Source organism: Pan troglodytes, chromosome 4 (genome assembly GCF_028858775.2).
Source record: "Pan troglodytes isolate AG18354 chromosome 4, NHGRI_mPanTro3-v2.0_pri, whole genome shotgun sequence".
NCBI classification, from domain to species: domain Eukaryota; kingdom Metazoa; phylum Chordata; class Mammalia; order Primates; family Hominidae; genus Pan; species Pan troglodytes.
In genome coordinates this window covers 169,854,034-169,870,572 of record NC_072402.2, presented here as the reverse complement: position 1 = coordinate 169,870,572, position 16,539 = coordinate 169,854,034, and the positions used below count along the sequence as shown (strand labels likewise).

At 44.1% G+C, this 16,539-nt stretch overlaps 1 protein-coding gene across 1 annotated transcript; it reads right to left on the bottom strand.

Annotated features, from left to right (window-relative positions):
* Positions 1–5,534: 5,534 nt before the first annotated feature.
* On the bottom strand, positions 5,535–14,907 carry EFCAB9 (EF-hand calcium binding domain 9). Its single transcript, XM_518100.8, has 4 exons — positions 14,701–14,907; positions 9,457–9,605; positions 8,240–8,416; positions 5,535–5,773 (listed from the first exon to the last, which is right to left on the bottom strand). Exons 1-4 carry the CDS (start codon positions 14,834–14,836, stop codon positions 5,642–5,644), a joined length of 594 nt encoding a protein of 197 aa, XP_518100.3. The 5' UTR covers positions 14,837–14,907; the 3' UTR covers positions 5,535–5,641.
* Between the last annotated feature and the right edge of the window lie 1,632 nt (positions 14,908–16,539).

Below are 16,539 nucleotides of genomic sequence, written 5' to 3'. Positions count from 1 at the left end.
GGGCTCAGGAGTTCAAGACCCAGCCTGGGCAGCATAGAGGAGACCGCATCTCTACTAAAAATTAAAAAATTGGCCACGCGTGATAGAGCATGCCTGTAGTCCCAGCTACTTGGGAGGCTGAGTTGGGAGGATCACTTGAGCTGGGATGTCAAGGCTGCAATGACCCATGATCATGCTGTTTTACTCCAGCCTGGGTAAATTTCATGTAAAGCAGGTGATACTTCATAACTTTATGAAGTAGGCAATACACACCCATGGTAAAAGCATCCAGATATATCAAAGCAAAAAGAGTCTTTCACTCCTGTCGCTCTTCTGTTTCTCCTCCCAGAGGCAACAACTTTGACCATTTTCTGTGTATCTTTAAACTTAAGCATGCATCAGAATCACCTGAAAGGTTATTAAAACAGATTGCTTGACCCTTTACTCAGATGTTCTGAGTCAGTAGATCTGAATGTTGCCCTATAACTTACATGCTTAAAAGGTCCCGGGTTGTGCTGCTTCTGCTGATCTGGGAGACACACTCAAAAACCACTCTTTTAGTGTATATGGGTATATTCACTCCACCTCATTTTTTTCCATAAATACATATACTATTCTGCACCTTTGATTTTTCTAAAATGGTAAACCTCAGAGATCATTCCGCATACATAGATCTAGATCTGCATCCTTCCTCTTCATAGGTGCAGTGGTACTCCATGGTCTGGGCATACCACAGTTACATCAGTCTCTATTCTGGTCGGCTTTGCTGTTCCTAGTTTTTTGCTACTGCGAACCATGCTGCAATGAGTTTCCTTTTATATAGGTAAGATCTTTGTATACATAGATGGAGGAATTGCATTCTATAGATTTATGTGACTTGTCCTCCAAAGCGATTTTACCAATTAATCCTTATACTACAGCAATATGACTGCTCTAATTTTCCTACACCCTGACCGCCTTTCTGATCTTTGACAATCTGATAAGTAAAAACTTTGACCTGTGGTTTTGCTTTGTATTTTCCTTATGAGCAAAGTTTAACATTTTACTATATTTTAAGGCCATTTTTTTTTTTCTGTGAATGTTCTATTTGCCCATATTCCTATCGCATGTTGGTCTTTACTGTCAAGACTTGTGAGTACCTGTCCTCTATTGAGGAAATTGGTTCTTTTCTATCATGTGTTGTCATTTCTTTTGTTTGGGTGGAATTTACCATGTGCAGATTTTAAGTTTTTCCTGGTCAGATCTGTCAGTCTCTTATTTTACAGTTTCTGAGTTTTTTTCTTAACCTCAAATGATCTTCCCCAATTTGAGCTTATAAAAATGTTTCCCCAATCCGAGGTTACAAAAATGTTTCTTGTGTGTTTCCTTTTTGGTTTCATTGTTATATGAAATTTATTTTGGTGAAAGAAGTAGGGTAGCAATCCACATTTATTTTTCCAAATAGCTACCCCACTTTTCCTGATAATACTTACTGAATAACTTTTATCTATCTTTTCCCCATTGATGTGAAAAAATCCTTATTTTATGACAAGTTTTTAAGACACTATAGTTTTTTAATGGTCTTTTCTTATCAATTGGACAAATTAGCAGATATACATTATGTCTACCTCCAACTCTCAAATACTGTAATTTAGTGTTTTCACTTATGGAGAGGAAAGAATGAAGCTGATAACCTCCCTTGCTATAGCCAATCTTCTGTGATGTCTGTTTGGGTTTCTTGTGGCTCCTCTGATGCTCCAGGTTCTGTAGGCTGCTAAGGTGGATAACTGTCCCACTCAGCAGATGTCAGCACAGTTCATTTGGCTCTTTCTAATCGTCTTTGGTATGAGGCTTAAGATGATAAGACATGAACTCTAAGAACTGGTGGAAGATGTTGAGTTGGTGCAAAGGGGATTGCAGTTTTGCCATTGCGTTTAGTGCTTTTAATGCCAGTGGCAAAAACAGTTCCCTTTGCACCAACCTAATAAATGATCTCACTTGATTTATAATTAGCTTCCTCCAAATGTCTTCCCTCTTTGTAGCGGATATAGATTATGGAGGAACCAGTCTGGGCCTGGGCTGAAACTGTAGCTGGGTCAGCCCTCCCTCCCATCAGGCCTGCATTTCCCTACCTCTGCAGGTGCTGCTCTCTTCCCAGGGCTCAGGCCACCTGAACACACTTGGTTGACCAAAACATTTTAATGCAACTATGACTTAGTAATAATACAGAGGGTTGGTACCATCCAAAAACATACCTAAATGTACATTGTCTAATAAACTCTACCCTTAAAAGCACAATCCGATGGGTGAATTCACTGTGGAAATAGTGAAACTTAAGTTGAAGCATCTACACACATACCTACAAACACATTTAAAATTTGTTGTCATAAAATGTAATTGTGAAAAAGTCCTAAAGTGTACATTAGTAGATTGTTTTATAAATTGTACTACTAAGTCCCAAAAAAATATCACTGAAGTGGTGCGTTTGAATTTTCTTTTTGACACTAAGTTTCAGTGTGAGCTATTCAGAGAGATGCTCAGTTTCCTGATATCACTCTAGAAGCATCCAGTTTAGGAAAATGCTCTTAAAAGTAAGAACATTTTAAAAATCTGATAGTTGGGCCGGGCATGGTGGCTCACGCCTGTAATCCCAGCACTTTGGGAGGCTAAGGTGGGCAGATCACCTTAGGTCAGGAGTTCAAGACTAGCCTGGCCAACATGGCGAAACCCCATCTCTACTAAAAATACAAACAGCCGGGCGTGGTGGCGAGTGTATGTAATCCCAGCTACTCAGGAGGCTGAGGCAGGAGAATCGCTTGAACTGGGAAGTGAAGGTTGCAGTGAGCCGGGACTGCGTCATTGCGCTCCAGCAAGAGCGAAACTCCATCTCAAAAAAAAAAAAAAAAAAAAAAAAATCTGATAGTTGGTTAATTATACCTTTTATAGCCACCCTAATGGTTCCCAGAGTGGAGGGGAAAACTTTTATAAAATTGCTCATTCATGAAACTTCAGTCATTTGATGTGGTTTTAAATTAGCCTAAATCAGTACCTATATGTACCTATTATCTTTGGCCATCTTTTCTCCCTGCCCCCATTCTGAAACAATAAAGAGTATAGTATTTTCATTGCTTTAGAGACCATGTCTGAAAAAATACATATCCATGGTTACCCTTTTGTTTTGGTTTGGTTTTAATACAGACAGGGCCTCACCATGTTGCCCAGGCTAGTCTCGAACTCCTGAGCGCAAGTGATCCACCCACCTCGGCCTCCCAAAGTGGTGAGGTTACGGGCTTGAGCCACTATGCCTGGCCATGGTTACCCTTTATATATCTCAGGACCCCTCTGGAAGGTAGGACAGAGAAGCCTTCCTGAGACCTCACTAATTTCTTCTTCCAAAACCATGCCTAGATCCCAAGGCTGTCTGGTGGCAAAAGCCATCGAGGCTGCCACAAGAGGCAGAAACGGTTTATGCCAAGATGAGCTTAGTGGGGCACTTTGGAACTATGGCTAATCTCTAGCTGCCATTTTCTGACCAGATAGTGCTCATCTTTCAGTACAGTGGGTAGGTGTAGTAGTGTCCATACTTGCTTGCCAGAGAGTCTCCTTGGAGAATAATTGCAAACTCTTCACCAAAGCAAAGGAAGGGAAGAGCACTGTTGTGAGATGCATTGCATCTTTTTGTTTTTCACAATTCCATGAGGTAGATACCATTATCCCTAGATCAGAGGTCAAGTATCTTGAGTTGGGTTTGTTTTTTCTGGTACCATTGTGGGGAAGAGAAGTTTTGGCTGCTAATTACATTTGTCACACTTGAAAGCATGAAATCAAAATCCTATGTCTATTAAATAGAGAGAGAGAGTAATTATTTGCTGTTATTTACAAGTTTAACTTATGAATGACAATCTTAAGCAGTATTCTTGTCTGTTGCACATTGACAAAGTAATTAAATTTTATTTTTGATATTAAGTACTCTGGAACTCATGGAATTCCTTAAGGCCAGTTATGTAATGTATCCTTAAGAAATCCTTGGTTTATAGTAAATGAGCTGTATTTCTTTCTTTCTTTTTTTTTTTTTTTTTTTTGAGCTGTATTTAACTTCTTCCCTGAGAAATTTATGGTAGCAGGAGATGTGGTGATTAATAACATTATGCAAAATAGATTTCCAAGCCAATGACATCTCAGCTTAAAACTTGGATCTGCTGAAACTAAAATGAGCTGCTCAGATACTGGCTCTAAGCACAGGCATCTAATTGACCTTGAATTTGAATCCTGGTCAGCCCTCTTGCGAGCTATATGTTCTTGAGTAAGGTTCTTAACCTTCCTAGGTCTCAATTTTCTCATCTGCACATCAAGGATGACACCTAATTCATAGGGCTATAAGGATAAATCATGCCTCTAAAGAACTACCGAACCCATAGCAAGCACATGATAATATGGTAGCTGTCATCAGTAACATTACAGTACAATTGGGTAGAGAGGATTCATAAGTTCCATCCCCAAAAAATATTTTTAAATTATTCAAGGCATAAAAAAATTAAAATTATTCAATGGCATATAATAATTATTTTACCGAGCCAGGCACGATGGTTCACGCCTGTAATCCCCGCACTTTGGGAGGCCAAGGCAGGTGAGTCACGAGGTCAGGAGTTTGAGACCAGCCTGGCCAATATGGTAAAACCCCGTCTCTACTAAAAATACAAAAATTAGCCAAGCCTGGTGGGGTATGCCTGTAGTCCCAGCTACTCGGGAGACTGAGGCAGGGAGAATCGCTTGAACCGGGGAGGCAGAGGTTGCAGTGAGCCGAGATTGCGCCACTGCACTCCAGCCTGGGTGACAGAGCGAGACTCGGTCTCAAAAAATAATAATTATTATTTTACCCTAGTGAATTTGGTACGCTTGTTTAAGTACCTAACTCAGAGTAATTAAGATTCTAGGAAGAACATAGCCTCCATATTCTTAAATGTCAACTACTGTGTGGTTGGAGCACGTCACCATTGGCTAATTTGAAATCTCTGGCACCTAGGTGGCCTTAGCCTAAGAAGTAGGAGGCTGTTGGACCACTATGACCAATATCAGGAAAGCTGCACCTTCTTTCGCCTACCTGGCTCCAGTATGTTATGTTAGCAATTACTTGGATACAGAGGAAGCTATTGATCAGGGTTGATCTGAAAAGCAGCAGCAGAATTAGGACATGTCAACAAAACGAAAGTGGTTATTCCACATTATTGTGAGTTCTGTGTGAGATCAAGAGGTTATTAAAATTCAAAACCTGGCTGAGCACAGTGCTCACACCTGTAATCCCAGCACTTTGGGAGGCTAAGGTGGGTGGATAACTTGAGGTCAGGAGTTCGAGACCAGCCTGAGTAACATAGTGAAACCCCATCTCTACTAAAAATACAAAAAATTAGCTGGGCATGGTGGTAATCCCAGCTACTCGGGAGGCTGAGACATGAGAATCACTTGAACCCAGGAGGCAGAGGTTGCAGTGAGCCCAGATCATCCCACTGTACTATAGCCTGGGCGATAGAGCAAGAGTCAGTCTCAAAAAAAAAAAAAAAAGTCATTATAAAGATATCTACTTTGATGCTCTGAATTTATTTTTAGACATGTTAACAGTCTTCATCAATGTTCATGTTCTGTACTTTCAGATCCCATTTTTTTCCAAGACTCTTTCAGCTTGTATCTACTTGATGTGACATTTTGAGTAGAGACTTCTCTTTCTCTCTCCTTTTCCTTTCTCCTCTGTTTTCTGCCTCTTCTGTAATTTGTCAGTGTAGATGATTGTATACAGCTTAAATTCCTGATAATTAAGACGCTTTGGTTAGGGGGGAAAAAAAGAAAAATTATTTCAGGAAAAACTTCATACTTTGTTTCAGATGATAGCAGGATTATATTCATTTCTATTTTAAAAACTTGGAAAATTAAAGACACTCAGTAATTGGGACATAATTATAGTCTGATTGTAGTCGAGTACCCAGGAATAGAGAGTCTATTGTAGATGCTAAAGGAACAAGGGCCACTTTTTTTTTTTTGAGACGGAGTCTCTCTCTGTCGCCCAGGCCGGAGTGCAGTGGCGCTATCTCGGCTCACTGCAACTCCACCTCCCAGGTTCAAGTGATTCCCCTGCCTCAGCCTCCTGAGTAGCTGGGATTACAGATGCACACCACCACGCCCAGCTAATTTTTGTATTTTTAGTAGAGATGGGTTTTCATCACGTTGGTCAGGCTGGTCTCAAACTCCTGACCTCATGACCCGCCTGCCTCGGCCTCCCAAAGTGCTGGGATTACAGGCATGAGACACTGTGCCTGGCCTTTTTTTTTTGAGACGGGGTCTCACTTGGTCACCCAGGCTGGAGGGCAGTGGCGTGATCTCAGCTCACTGCAACCTCCGCCTCCCGGGTTCAAGGGATTCTCCCATCTCAGCCTCCCGAGTAACTGGGCTTACAAGCGTGTGCCACCACACCTGGCTAATTCTTGTATTTTTCGTAGAGACGGGGTTTCACCATGTTGGCCAGGCTGATCTTGAACTCCTGGCCTCAAGTTATCCACCCACCCCAGCCTCCCAAAGTGTTGGGATTACAGTCATGAGCCATGGTGCCCAGCACAAAGGTCACTTTCTTCCATTAGGTTGGTAGAAAAGGCAAAAGTAATTGCGGCTTTTGCCATTACTTTCTTTCTTTTTTTTTTTTTTTTTTTTTTTGAGATGAAGTCTCACTCTGTCGCCCAGGCAGTGGCGTGATCTCGTCTCACTGCAAGCTCTGCCTCCTAGGTTCACACCATTCTCCTGCCTTAGCCTCCCGAGTAGCTGGGACCACAGGCGCCTGCCACCATGCCCAGCTAGTTTTTTTGTATTTTTAGTAGAGATGGGGTTTCACCGTGTTAGCCAAGATGGTCTCGATCTCCTGTCCTTGTGATCTGCCCACCTCGGCCTCCCAAAGTCCTGGGATTACAGGTATGAGCCACCGCGCCCAACCCCAGCCTGCCAACTTTAAATGGCAAAAACCGCAATTACTTTTTTCACCGATCATTACCATGTGAAGTCCAGAGGCTTCAGGCTGGCATCTAAGGTTGTTCACAGTGTGATCATTGTTTTCAACCTTAGCTGCCACTTGTTTCCCCAATGTGGATTTCCTCTTTAAATAGGCAGAATTCACTGTCTTCACCATACCTTTCTCTTAGGAATTTTTTTTTGAGACAGGATCTCACTATGTTGCCCGGGCTGGCCTGGAACTCCTGGGCTCAAGCGATCCTCCCTTCTCAGCCTCCCAGGGAGCTGGGACTACAGGTGTGCACCACAGTGCCCAGCCTTTAGGATTATGCTCACATGCTCCCATTCATCATATAATCTCTTCCTGTTTAATTCAAATCTACAAACGCTTCCCCCAACACTAAACTACTGTCATATTATTATATTTCCTCCAAAGTATAATTTTGTATCCATATTATATGATGTAGCATTTTCTGTTTGTTTGTTTTTTAAGATGGAGTCTCCCTGTGTCACCCAGGCTGGAGTGCAATGGTGTGATCATGACTCACTGCAACCTCCGCCTCCCGGATTCAAGTGATTCTTCTGCCTCAGCCTCCCAAGTAGCTGGGATTACAGGCACCTGCCACCACGCCTGGCTAATTTTTGTTGTTGTTGTTGTTTTTAAGTTGGAGTTTCCCTCTTGTTGCCCAGGCTGGAGTACAATGGCATGATTTAGCTCACTGCAACCTCCACCTCCCAGGTTCAAACGATTCTCCTGCCTCAGCCTCCCAAGTATGTGGGATTACAGGCATGTGCCACTGCGCCCGGCTGATTTTATATTTTTAGTAGGGACAGGGTTTCTCCATATTGGTCAGGCTGGTCTCAAATTCCCGGCCTCAGGTGATCCGCCCACCTCGGCCTCCCAAAATTCTGGGATTATAGGTGTGAGCCACCACGCCTGGCCAATTTTTGTATTTTTGTATTTTTAGTAGAGACAGGGTTTCACAATGTTAGCCAGGCTAGTCTCAAACTCCTGTCCTCAGGTGATCTTCCTGCCTCGGCCTCCCAAAGTCCTGGGATTACAGGCATGAGCCCCCGACCCTGGCCATGATATAGCAGTTAGTCCACCCTTTCTCTTAAAGAGCGCATAAGTCTCTTAAGTTTTTTTCTGATCCTTGTGCCATGCAATGTGCTTATTTGAGTAGGTTTTTCCCTCCCTCCTCCTCTCCCATCTCTCCTATATGTAGTAGGACATTTTTCTCTGCTTTTGGGAAGAGACTGCCACACAGATGCCACATTTTGGATCTGTACTTACATTGTCACCTGTAATGTCAAACTCATGGAAGAGATCTTTGAGTTCCTGTTTTTGAATATTGAAGAGAAATCTGTACATTTCGAAGTTTTTTGCACCAATTCTCAGATCCCCTTTCAGGTCAAGCAGGTCAAAGACAGGCCGGGAATGACGATACATAAACTGTCCTTCCAAATGGTTCTATTGCGAGAGAAATAGGTGAGATGAGCAACAGTGTTGTCGATGCTGCTTTCTAAACTTGTTTCCTCAAGACATATCTTCACCAGCCCCTTCCCTAGAGAGCTAAAAGCAAAAGAGAAAATCAGAAGCCCAGGGCTGAAAGGGTTCTATCAGCAAATGCAGCAAGTCCCACTTCAGCATCTGCATTCAAAAGGAACTTGAATTCTGCCTCTTGTAATAATCAATTCTGCTAGACGGAACCCTAGTTACTATAATGCATTTCCTTACCTTCAGTGAAAGTCTTGTGAAACATCATGGCGTGGGTGATAAAATGATGACCTCCTTCCCTCAAAAAAATGGGAACTGAGGCGGGGTGTGGTGGCTCACACCTATAATCCCAGCACTTTGGGAGGCTCGAGGTGGGTGGATCACTTGAGGTCAGGAGTTTGAGACCAGCCTGGCCAACATGGTGAAACCCCATCTCTACTAAAAATACAGAAATTAGCCAGGTGTGGGGGTGTGCACCTGTAGTCCCAGCTACTTGATCTATTGAACCCAGATGGTGGAGGTTGCAGTGAGCTGAGATCGCGCCATTGCACTCCAGCCTGGGCCACAGATTGAGACTCAGTCTCAAAAAAAAAAAAAAAAAAAAAAAAAAAAAGGAACTGGGTAAGTACATACTGGAAATGTATATACGGTAAGAAAATACCTCAGAAGGTTCTCTGAGAAAAAGGATCATTGAAGGAGTGAGGCACTTGAGCTAACTGGTGATTCTCTGAAAATCACCAGCTAGAGCAAGTGAGGAAAGGAATGCCAAGAAGGGATGCGATGGGCCACATCTGTCCTTTACGAGGGTGGGCAGAGTAGGAGGGCAGCCAAGAGGCTGGGGCTGCCTCAGGGAGAAGCTGTTGAAAAACCTGAACCATTCGGGAACCAAAACTCATTTTCCCCACCACCCATCTTTTCTTCCTCTTTTTAGTGAAAGGAGGAAAACTTCTGATGCATTCCTAATTCAGTGCTCCCATTAGCAAGAGGATGGCAGCAGCCGCGTGGCTACTTGCCTGGTGGGCCAGCAGCATGCACACCAGCATGTAGAACTTCTCAAAGCCGATCTCGCCCACAGCGTTCCAGTCCAGCATGTCAAACACAATGTTGATCTGTGCCTTTTTCAAGTCAGTCACATGATGAAGGAAGTGATAGAACAGCACATCTGTTAAGGTGGGCAGGTGAGGAGATGTGTTATTTGGATATAGTTCCAAAATGCTAAACAGCTAGAAGCCATGTAAATGGTAGTGATGTTGGAAGCTTATTGATCTAGGAAGAATGATGATAATATTTTGTTTCTGGCTTTGCCACTGTACTTTCTATAGTTCCTGAAACCTTTGTCACCCTTGAGCTTGTGGAAAAGCACTGGACCTGGAGTTGTGGAGAATGAGATCGTGGACAGGGCTTGGCTCCTGCCCCCAGCTCACACACTCCATGGAGCAGACAGATATGTACACAGCACTGATAAAAGGCAAGGTGCTAACATATAAAATGGGCACAAAGTGCTCCTTATGTATGAAAGGAGAGCTTAATTCTCACTGGGGACTGAGAACACTTTCTTGGAGATGCTGACATTTTTCCTTTGCCTTTCCCTTGAGATAATTAAAATGAGGAATACAAAATCATTCCCCTTCAGCCAGGCACAGTAGCTCATGCCTGTAATCCCAGCAGTTTGGGAGGCCAAGGCGGGCAAATCACGAGGTCAGGAGTTCGAGACCAGCCTAGCCAATATGGTGAAACCCTGTCTCTACTAAAAATACAAAAATTAGCCAGGCGTGGTGTCACACACCTGTAGTCCCAGCTACTTGGAAGGCTGAGGCAGAGAATTGCTTGAACCCGGGAGGCGGAGGTTGCAGTGAGCCAAGATTGTGCTACTGCACTCCAGCCTGGGTGACAGACCAACACTCCGTCTCAAAAACAACAACAACAAAAGTCATTGCCCGTCTATAAACGCCTTGATGTGCCTCATGCTTGTATAAAGCAAAGGCATCTGGCTGTAGGGGGAAGGGAACAAACCTTATTTACCACCTTATGTGTTAGGCACTTTATTTTTTATTTATTTTTTGGCTGGAGTGCAATGGCACATTCACAGCTCACTGCAGACTCAACCTCCCAGGCTCAAATGATCCTCTCACCCCAGCCTCCCAAGTAGCTGGGACCACAGGTGCATGCCACCATGTCCAGGTAATTTTTTAATTTTTTTTAGAGATGGGGTCTCCTTATGTTGCCCAGACTCGTCTCAAACTCCTGGGCTCAAGCAATCCACCTGCCTCTGCCTCCCAAACTGCTGAGATTATAGGTGTGAGCCAGTGCACCCAGCCATGTTAGGCACTTTAAATGCCACATTTCACTAAATCCTGACAACCCTACAGAGAAAGTGGCATCATGCTGAGAGGTGAAGTCAGCTGGACTTCCTGGGTCGAGTGGGGACTTGGAGAACTTTTCTGTCTTGCAAGAGGATTCTAAAAACACACCAATCAGCACTCTGTGTCTAGCTAAAGAATTGTAAATGCACCAATCAGCACTCTGTAAAAACACACCAATGAGCGCTCTAGGTCTAGCTAAAGGATTGTAAATGCACCAATCAGCACTCTGTAAAAATGCACCAATCAGCACTCTGTGTCTAACTAAAGGATTGTAAATGCAGCAATCAGCACTCTGTAAAATGGACCAATCAGCACTCTGTAAAATGGAGCAATCAGCACTCTGTTAAATGGACCAATCAGCAGGACGTGGGCAGGGACAAATAAGGGAATAAAAGCTGGCCACCCCAGGCAGCAGCAGCAACCCGCTTGGGTCCCCTTTCATGCTGTAGAAGCTTTGTTCTTTTACTCTTCACAATAAATCTTGATGCTGCTTACTCTTTGGGTCTGTGCCACCTTTAAGAGCTGTAACACTCACCGCGAGGGTCTGTGGCTTCATATTGAAGTCAGGGAGACCACGAACCCACCAGAAGGAACCAACACCGGACACAATACCCTTTATAGTAAGTCTCAGATATCAATTAGTCTATATTAGCATTTCTCAAACTGTAATGGGGATACCAGTCACTTGGGGGATATTGTAAAACTATAGATTCTGATTCAAGAAATCTGGCATGGAACTTGAGACTGCCCATTTCTCCAAGCTCCTAGGTGATGTGGTTGTGGCTAATCTGAGGACCACACATTGAGCAGCAAAGGTGTGCCTCACGTTGGGCGCGGTGGCTCATGCCTGTAATCCTAGCACTTTGGGAGGCTGAGGCAGGCGGATTACCTGAGGTCACGAGTTCGAGATCAGCCTGACCAACATGGAGAAAACCCGTCTCTACTACAAATACAAAATTAGCAGGGCATGGTGGCGCATGCCTGTAATCCCAGCTACTCGGGAGGCTGAGACAGGAGAATTGTTTGAACCCGGGAGGCAGAGGTTATGGTGAGCCAAGATTGTGCCATTGCACTCCAGCCTGGGCAACAAAAGTGAAACTCTGTTTAAAAAAAAAAAAAAGTTGTGCCTCACATAGCAAGTGGCAGAGCTGGGGTTCGAGTGTGGATTTCCCTCACCGTGGTGTTTTTTTCCATGGTGAAACTCTATCTTTTGTGCATTAGTTAATGCATATTTAATCATACACATTCAGAAGAAAAAATACTGAAAAACTCTTTAAAGAACTGGGAAGTTTTTTGTTGTTTTCTTTTTTGTTGTTTTCATTTTCAAGATCTTGTTGCAAACCAAGTACAGAGAAGTTGTTTGCCTGCCATTCCACTCATTAATCATGAATAAAATATGAAAAAAACAAACATGGCAATACACTTACACAGTGGTGTGTGGCTGTCTACAGTTGTATGTACAAATTACAGTAACAAGGGATTTTTACGTTTATCTACATGTGTTTCCCCTTACTCACTGATGACAGAAACTCCTACATAAGAAATGGCTCCACTGGGCAGGCGCGGTGGGTCACACCTGTAATCCCAACATTTTGGGAGGCCAAGGCAGGAGGATGACCTGAGGTCAGGAGTTCGAGACCAGCCTGACCAACATGGAGAAACCCCGTCTCTACTAAAAATACAAAATTAGCTGGACGTAATGGCGCATGCTTGTAATCCCAGCTACTAGGGAGGAGAATCGCTTGAACCCAGGAGGCGGAGGTTACAGTGAGCCAAGATGGCGCCACTGCACTCCAGCCTGAGCAACGAGAGTAAAACTCCGTCTCAAAAAAAAAAAAAAAAAAAAGAAATGTCTCCACTGAATAGGTAAAACATATCTGTGTAATGTGGAGTCCCAGCTGAAGCCAGCTAAAAGCACAGCAAATTAGTAGTCACAATGTCATGATTTGGGGGCTTCTGACCGCCTCTTGATGTTCCTTCTCCACGCCTCTCTGGATATGAGCACCTGGAAACAACACACCATATATATGCACAGTGATGTTTGTGTAGTTGCTGCTTGAGAAATGTTTCCATGTGCAACTTAGTAGCTACTTAACAAAGACTGTTTTGAGGCCGGGTGTGATAGCTCACGCCTGTAATCCCAGCACTTTGGGAGGCTGAGGTGGGTGGATCACTTGAGGTCAGGAGTTCGAGACTAGCCTGGCCAACAGAGACTAGCCTGGCCAACATAGTGAAACCCCGCCCGTCTTTACTAAGAATACAGAAATTAGCGGGTGTGGTGGTGCACAGCTGTAGTCCCAGCTACTCAGGAGGCTGAGGCAGGAGAATCACTTGAACCCCGGAGGTGGAGGTTGCAATGAGCCAAGATTGGGCCACTGCACTTCTGGGTGACAGAGCGAGACTCCGTCCCAATAAATAAATAAATAAATAAATAAAAGACTGTTTTGAAACCTGTGGACTCTGGCTCACCCAAGTCTCCAAAACCTTAAGTCATTCCCCCACAGGAAGGCAAACATTAAGGCTGTGCCTTCACCCTTCGAGGTCACTCTCCAGTCCCTCTGTGACCAGAAGACATGAGCATGGCGTTACCTCCTGGGTACTGCATCAGCAGGGAGGTTACCAGGGAGCTTGAACTCCTCAAGCATCCCAGAGAGACTCAGCATGGGCTTTGCAGGCAGAGAGCCCTGCGTTTCCATCTCAGCCTTTTATTTACAACTAGGTCCCCTGCAGCTGCCTTATCTAGGGCAGGGTTATTGCGAAGATTTGGCAACGCACTGTACATAAATCTCTATGTAAAGAGAGAAAGAAGGTGTTCTTTTTTTATTGTTTTTAAAAATTGAATGAACTCCTTAAAATCATGACGGAGGAACCCCTTACTCACGGATGACATTTCTCTCTCTGAGGTCAGAACGAGTGAATGGATAGGATACCTTATTTCTACTCAGTCCTAAAAATAACCTCAAGTGTTTAATTGGACTTCTATTAGTTTGTGAACTCAACAAGCATGGCTGAGATCTGCAGCTTTTATATTTATTTATTTATTTATTTATTTTTGGTCATTCACAAGTACCAATAAGTAGAAGGGATCCTGCAGTTCATCAGATTCAAACTTCCCACATGACAGATAAATCTTGCTGAGGGGTCTCCAGAGTTAATGCCTGAGTGGGGCTCAGCTCCCAAGAATAATAATTACAATAATAACAAACACTAAGTCCTTACGATGTGTCAGACACTGTGCTGAGCATTTGCCATACTCTCATTATCTTTTTTTTTTCCAACTATGAGATGGACTCCAATATGAGAAGCCTCACCTCTAGATGAGGAAAATGAGACTTAGAGAGGGCGATGATGTGTTATCCACATCACCAAGGAATAATGGGTGTGGAGCCAGGATTCCACCGGAGTCTGCAATTTTCTCCTCCCGGCTGAACTGTCCCCAGTGTCAATTCTGAGTTGGCAACTTCTCTCTCTGCTTCAACTAGAAGATAAAATATTTACTAACAGGCCAGGTGTGGTAGCTCACACTTGTAATCCCAGTACTTAGGGAGGCCGAGGCGGGCGGATCACCTGATGTCAGGAGTTTGAGACCAGCCTGGCCAACATGGTCTGGTCATCGCTACTGAAAATACAAAAAATTAGCCAGGCGTGGTGGCAGACACCTGTAATCCCAGCTACTCAGGAGGCTGAGGCAGGAGAATTGCTTGAACCCTGGAGGCGGAGATTGCAGTGAGCTGAGATCGCGCCATTGTACTCCAGCCTGGGCAACAGAGCGAGACTCTGTCTCAAAAAAAAAAAAAATGTACTAACAAAATAGTTTCTGGCTCTGCAAGTTTTCTTACACATTAGCTAAAACCCAGGTAAGGACCCAGAGGAGACGTGTCTGAAAGTACTGACCATTCAAGGTGTTCTTGCCGTGCACGTCCAGAATATGAAAATATTCTGCCAAAGCCTTCACGTTTCTCACGGATAATAAGCAGTATATTTTGTCCAGATAGAGGTACCACAGAAACGATCCTTGCTTCAGTCTCATCTTAGTACTGTGTCAACTGAAGGCTCTGGCAACCAGAAATAGAATACAGAACCCTGCCTCAGAAGTAGAATGTTGGATATAGTGTCTGAGATCTGGCAGCAGTGAAGGTAAACACGTCAGAGGAAACAGTCAAAAATTAAAATTGCTGCTTCTTAATTTTTCCAGCTATGCTATAGATAGAGATCTGTTGTCCGAAACCTCTTGGTAACGTGATTATCCTTATGTCACTAAAATACAATCAGTTCTAAAGGAGATCCACAGGCTGTTCAGAAATGAATGAGAGAATGTGCTACATAGGAAAACTGCTACACAGCCCAAGTGGATTTCAGAGCATTTATAGCCTAAATCATTTATTAGAAAGAAGAAAAATTGAAAAGCACATGGAAAAGTACTAAAAGAGCCTAGAATAACTACAGTATAATAATGCCAAAGAGAGGAAGTTTTTCTTTTTTCTTTTCTTTTTTTTAATTGAGACAAGAGTCTTGCCTTGTCACCCAGGCTGGAGTGCAGTGGCGCGAGCTCTGCTCACTGCAAGCTCTGCCTCCCGGGTTCACGCCATTCTCCTGCCTCAGCCTCCTGAGTATCTGGGACTACAGGCGACAGGCGCCCGCCAACACGCCCAGCTAATTTTGTGTATTTTTAGTAGAGACGGGGTTTCACCACGTTAGCCAGGATGGTCTTGATCTCCTGACCTTGTGATCCGCCCGTCTTGGCCTCTCAAAGTGCTGGGATTACAGGTCTGAACCATTGAGCCCTGCCTCTTTTTTTTCTTTTTTTGAGACAGAGTTTCACTCTTATCACCCAGGCTGGACTATAATGGCACAGTCTTGACTCACGGCAACCTCTGTCTTCTGGATTCAAGCGAATCTCCTGCCTCAGCCTCCCGAGTATCTGGAATTACAGTCATGCGCCACCACGCCCAGCTAAATTTTTGTTTTTATTTTTTATTTTTTATTTTATTTTATTTTTATTATTATTATTTTTTGAGATGGAGTCTCGCTCTGTCTCCCAGGCTGGAGTGCAGTGGCGCGATCTCGGCTCACTGCAAGCTCCACCTCCCAGGTTCACACCATTCTCCTGCCTCAGCCTCCCCAGCAGCTGGGACTACAGGCACACTCCGCCACTCCCGGCTAATTTTTGTATTTTTAGTAGACACGGGGTTTCACCGTGTTAGCCAAGATGGTCTTCATCTCCTGACCTTGTGATCCGCCTGCCTCGGCCTCCCAAAGTGCTGAGATTACAGGCGTGAGCCACTGCACCCAGCCCAATTTTTGTATTTTTAGTAGAGATGAGGTTTCACCATGTTGGCCAGGGTGGTCTTGATGCCTGCCCTCAAGTGATCCACCCGCCTTGGCCTCACAAAGTGCTGGGAGTACGGGTATGAGCCACTGTGCCCTGACATTAATTTTTTTTTCTTTTTTTTTTTTTTTGAGACAGGATCTCACTCTGTCTCCTAGGCTGGAGTGCAGTGGTATGGTCATACCTCACTGCAGCCTTGAATCCCAGGCTCAAGCTATCCTCCCACCTCCACCTCCTGATAGCTGGGACTATGCCCATGTGCTACCACGTTGTATTTTTTGTAGAGAAAGGATCTTGCTACATTGCCAAGGCTGGTCTTGAACTCCTGGCCTCAAGCTATCCTCCCACCACAGCCTTCCAAAGTGTTGGGATTACAGGTGTGAGCCATGGTGCCCAGCCCCTCC

Bases quoted from the DNA above. Each gene is read 5' to 3' on its own strand.
- EFCAB9 (XM_518100.8), bottom strand. From the start codon at position 14,836: ATGAGACTGAAGCAAGGATCGTTTCTGTGGTACCTCTATCTGGACAAA. The intron at 8,417-9,456 runs GCAAGTAGCCAC...CTCTCGCAATAG, and splicing joins GCATGCTGCTGGCCCACCAG to AACCATTTGGAAGGACAGTT. The intron at 5,774-8,239 runs GTAAGTACAGAT...CCCTAACCAAAG, and splicing joins TTGACATTACAGGTGACAAT to CGTCTTAATTATCAGGAATT.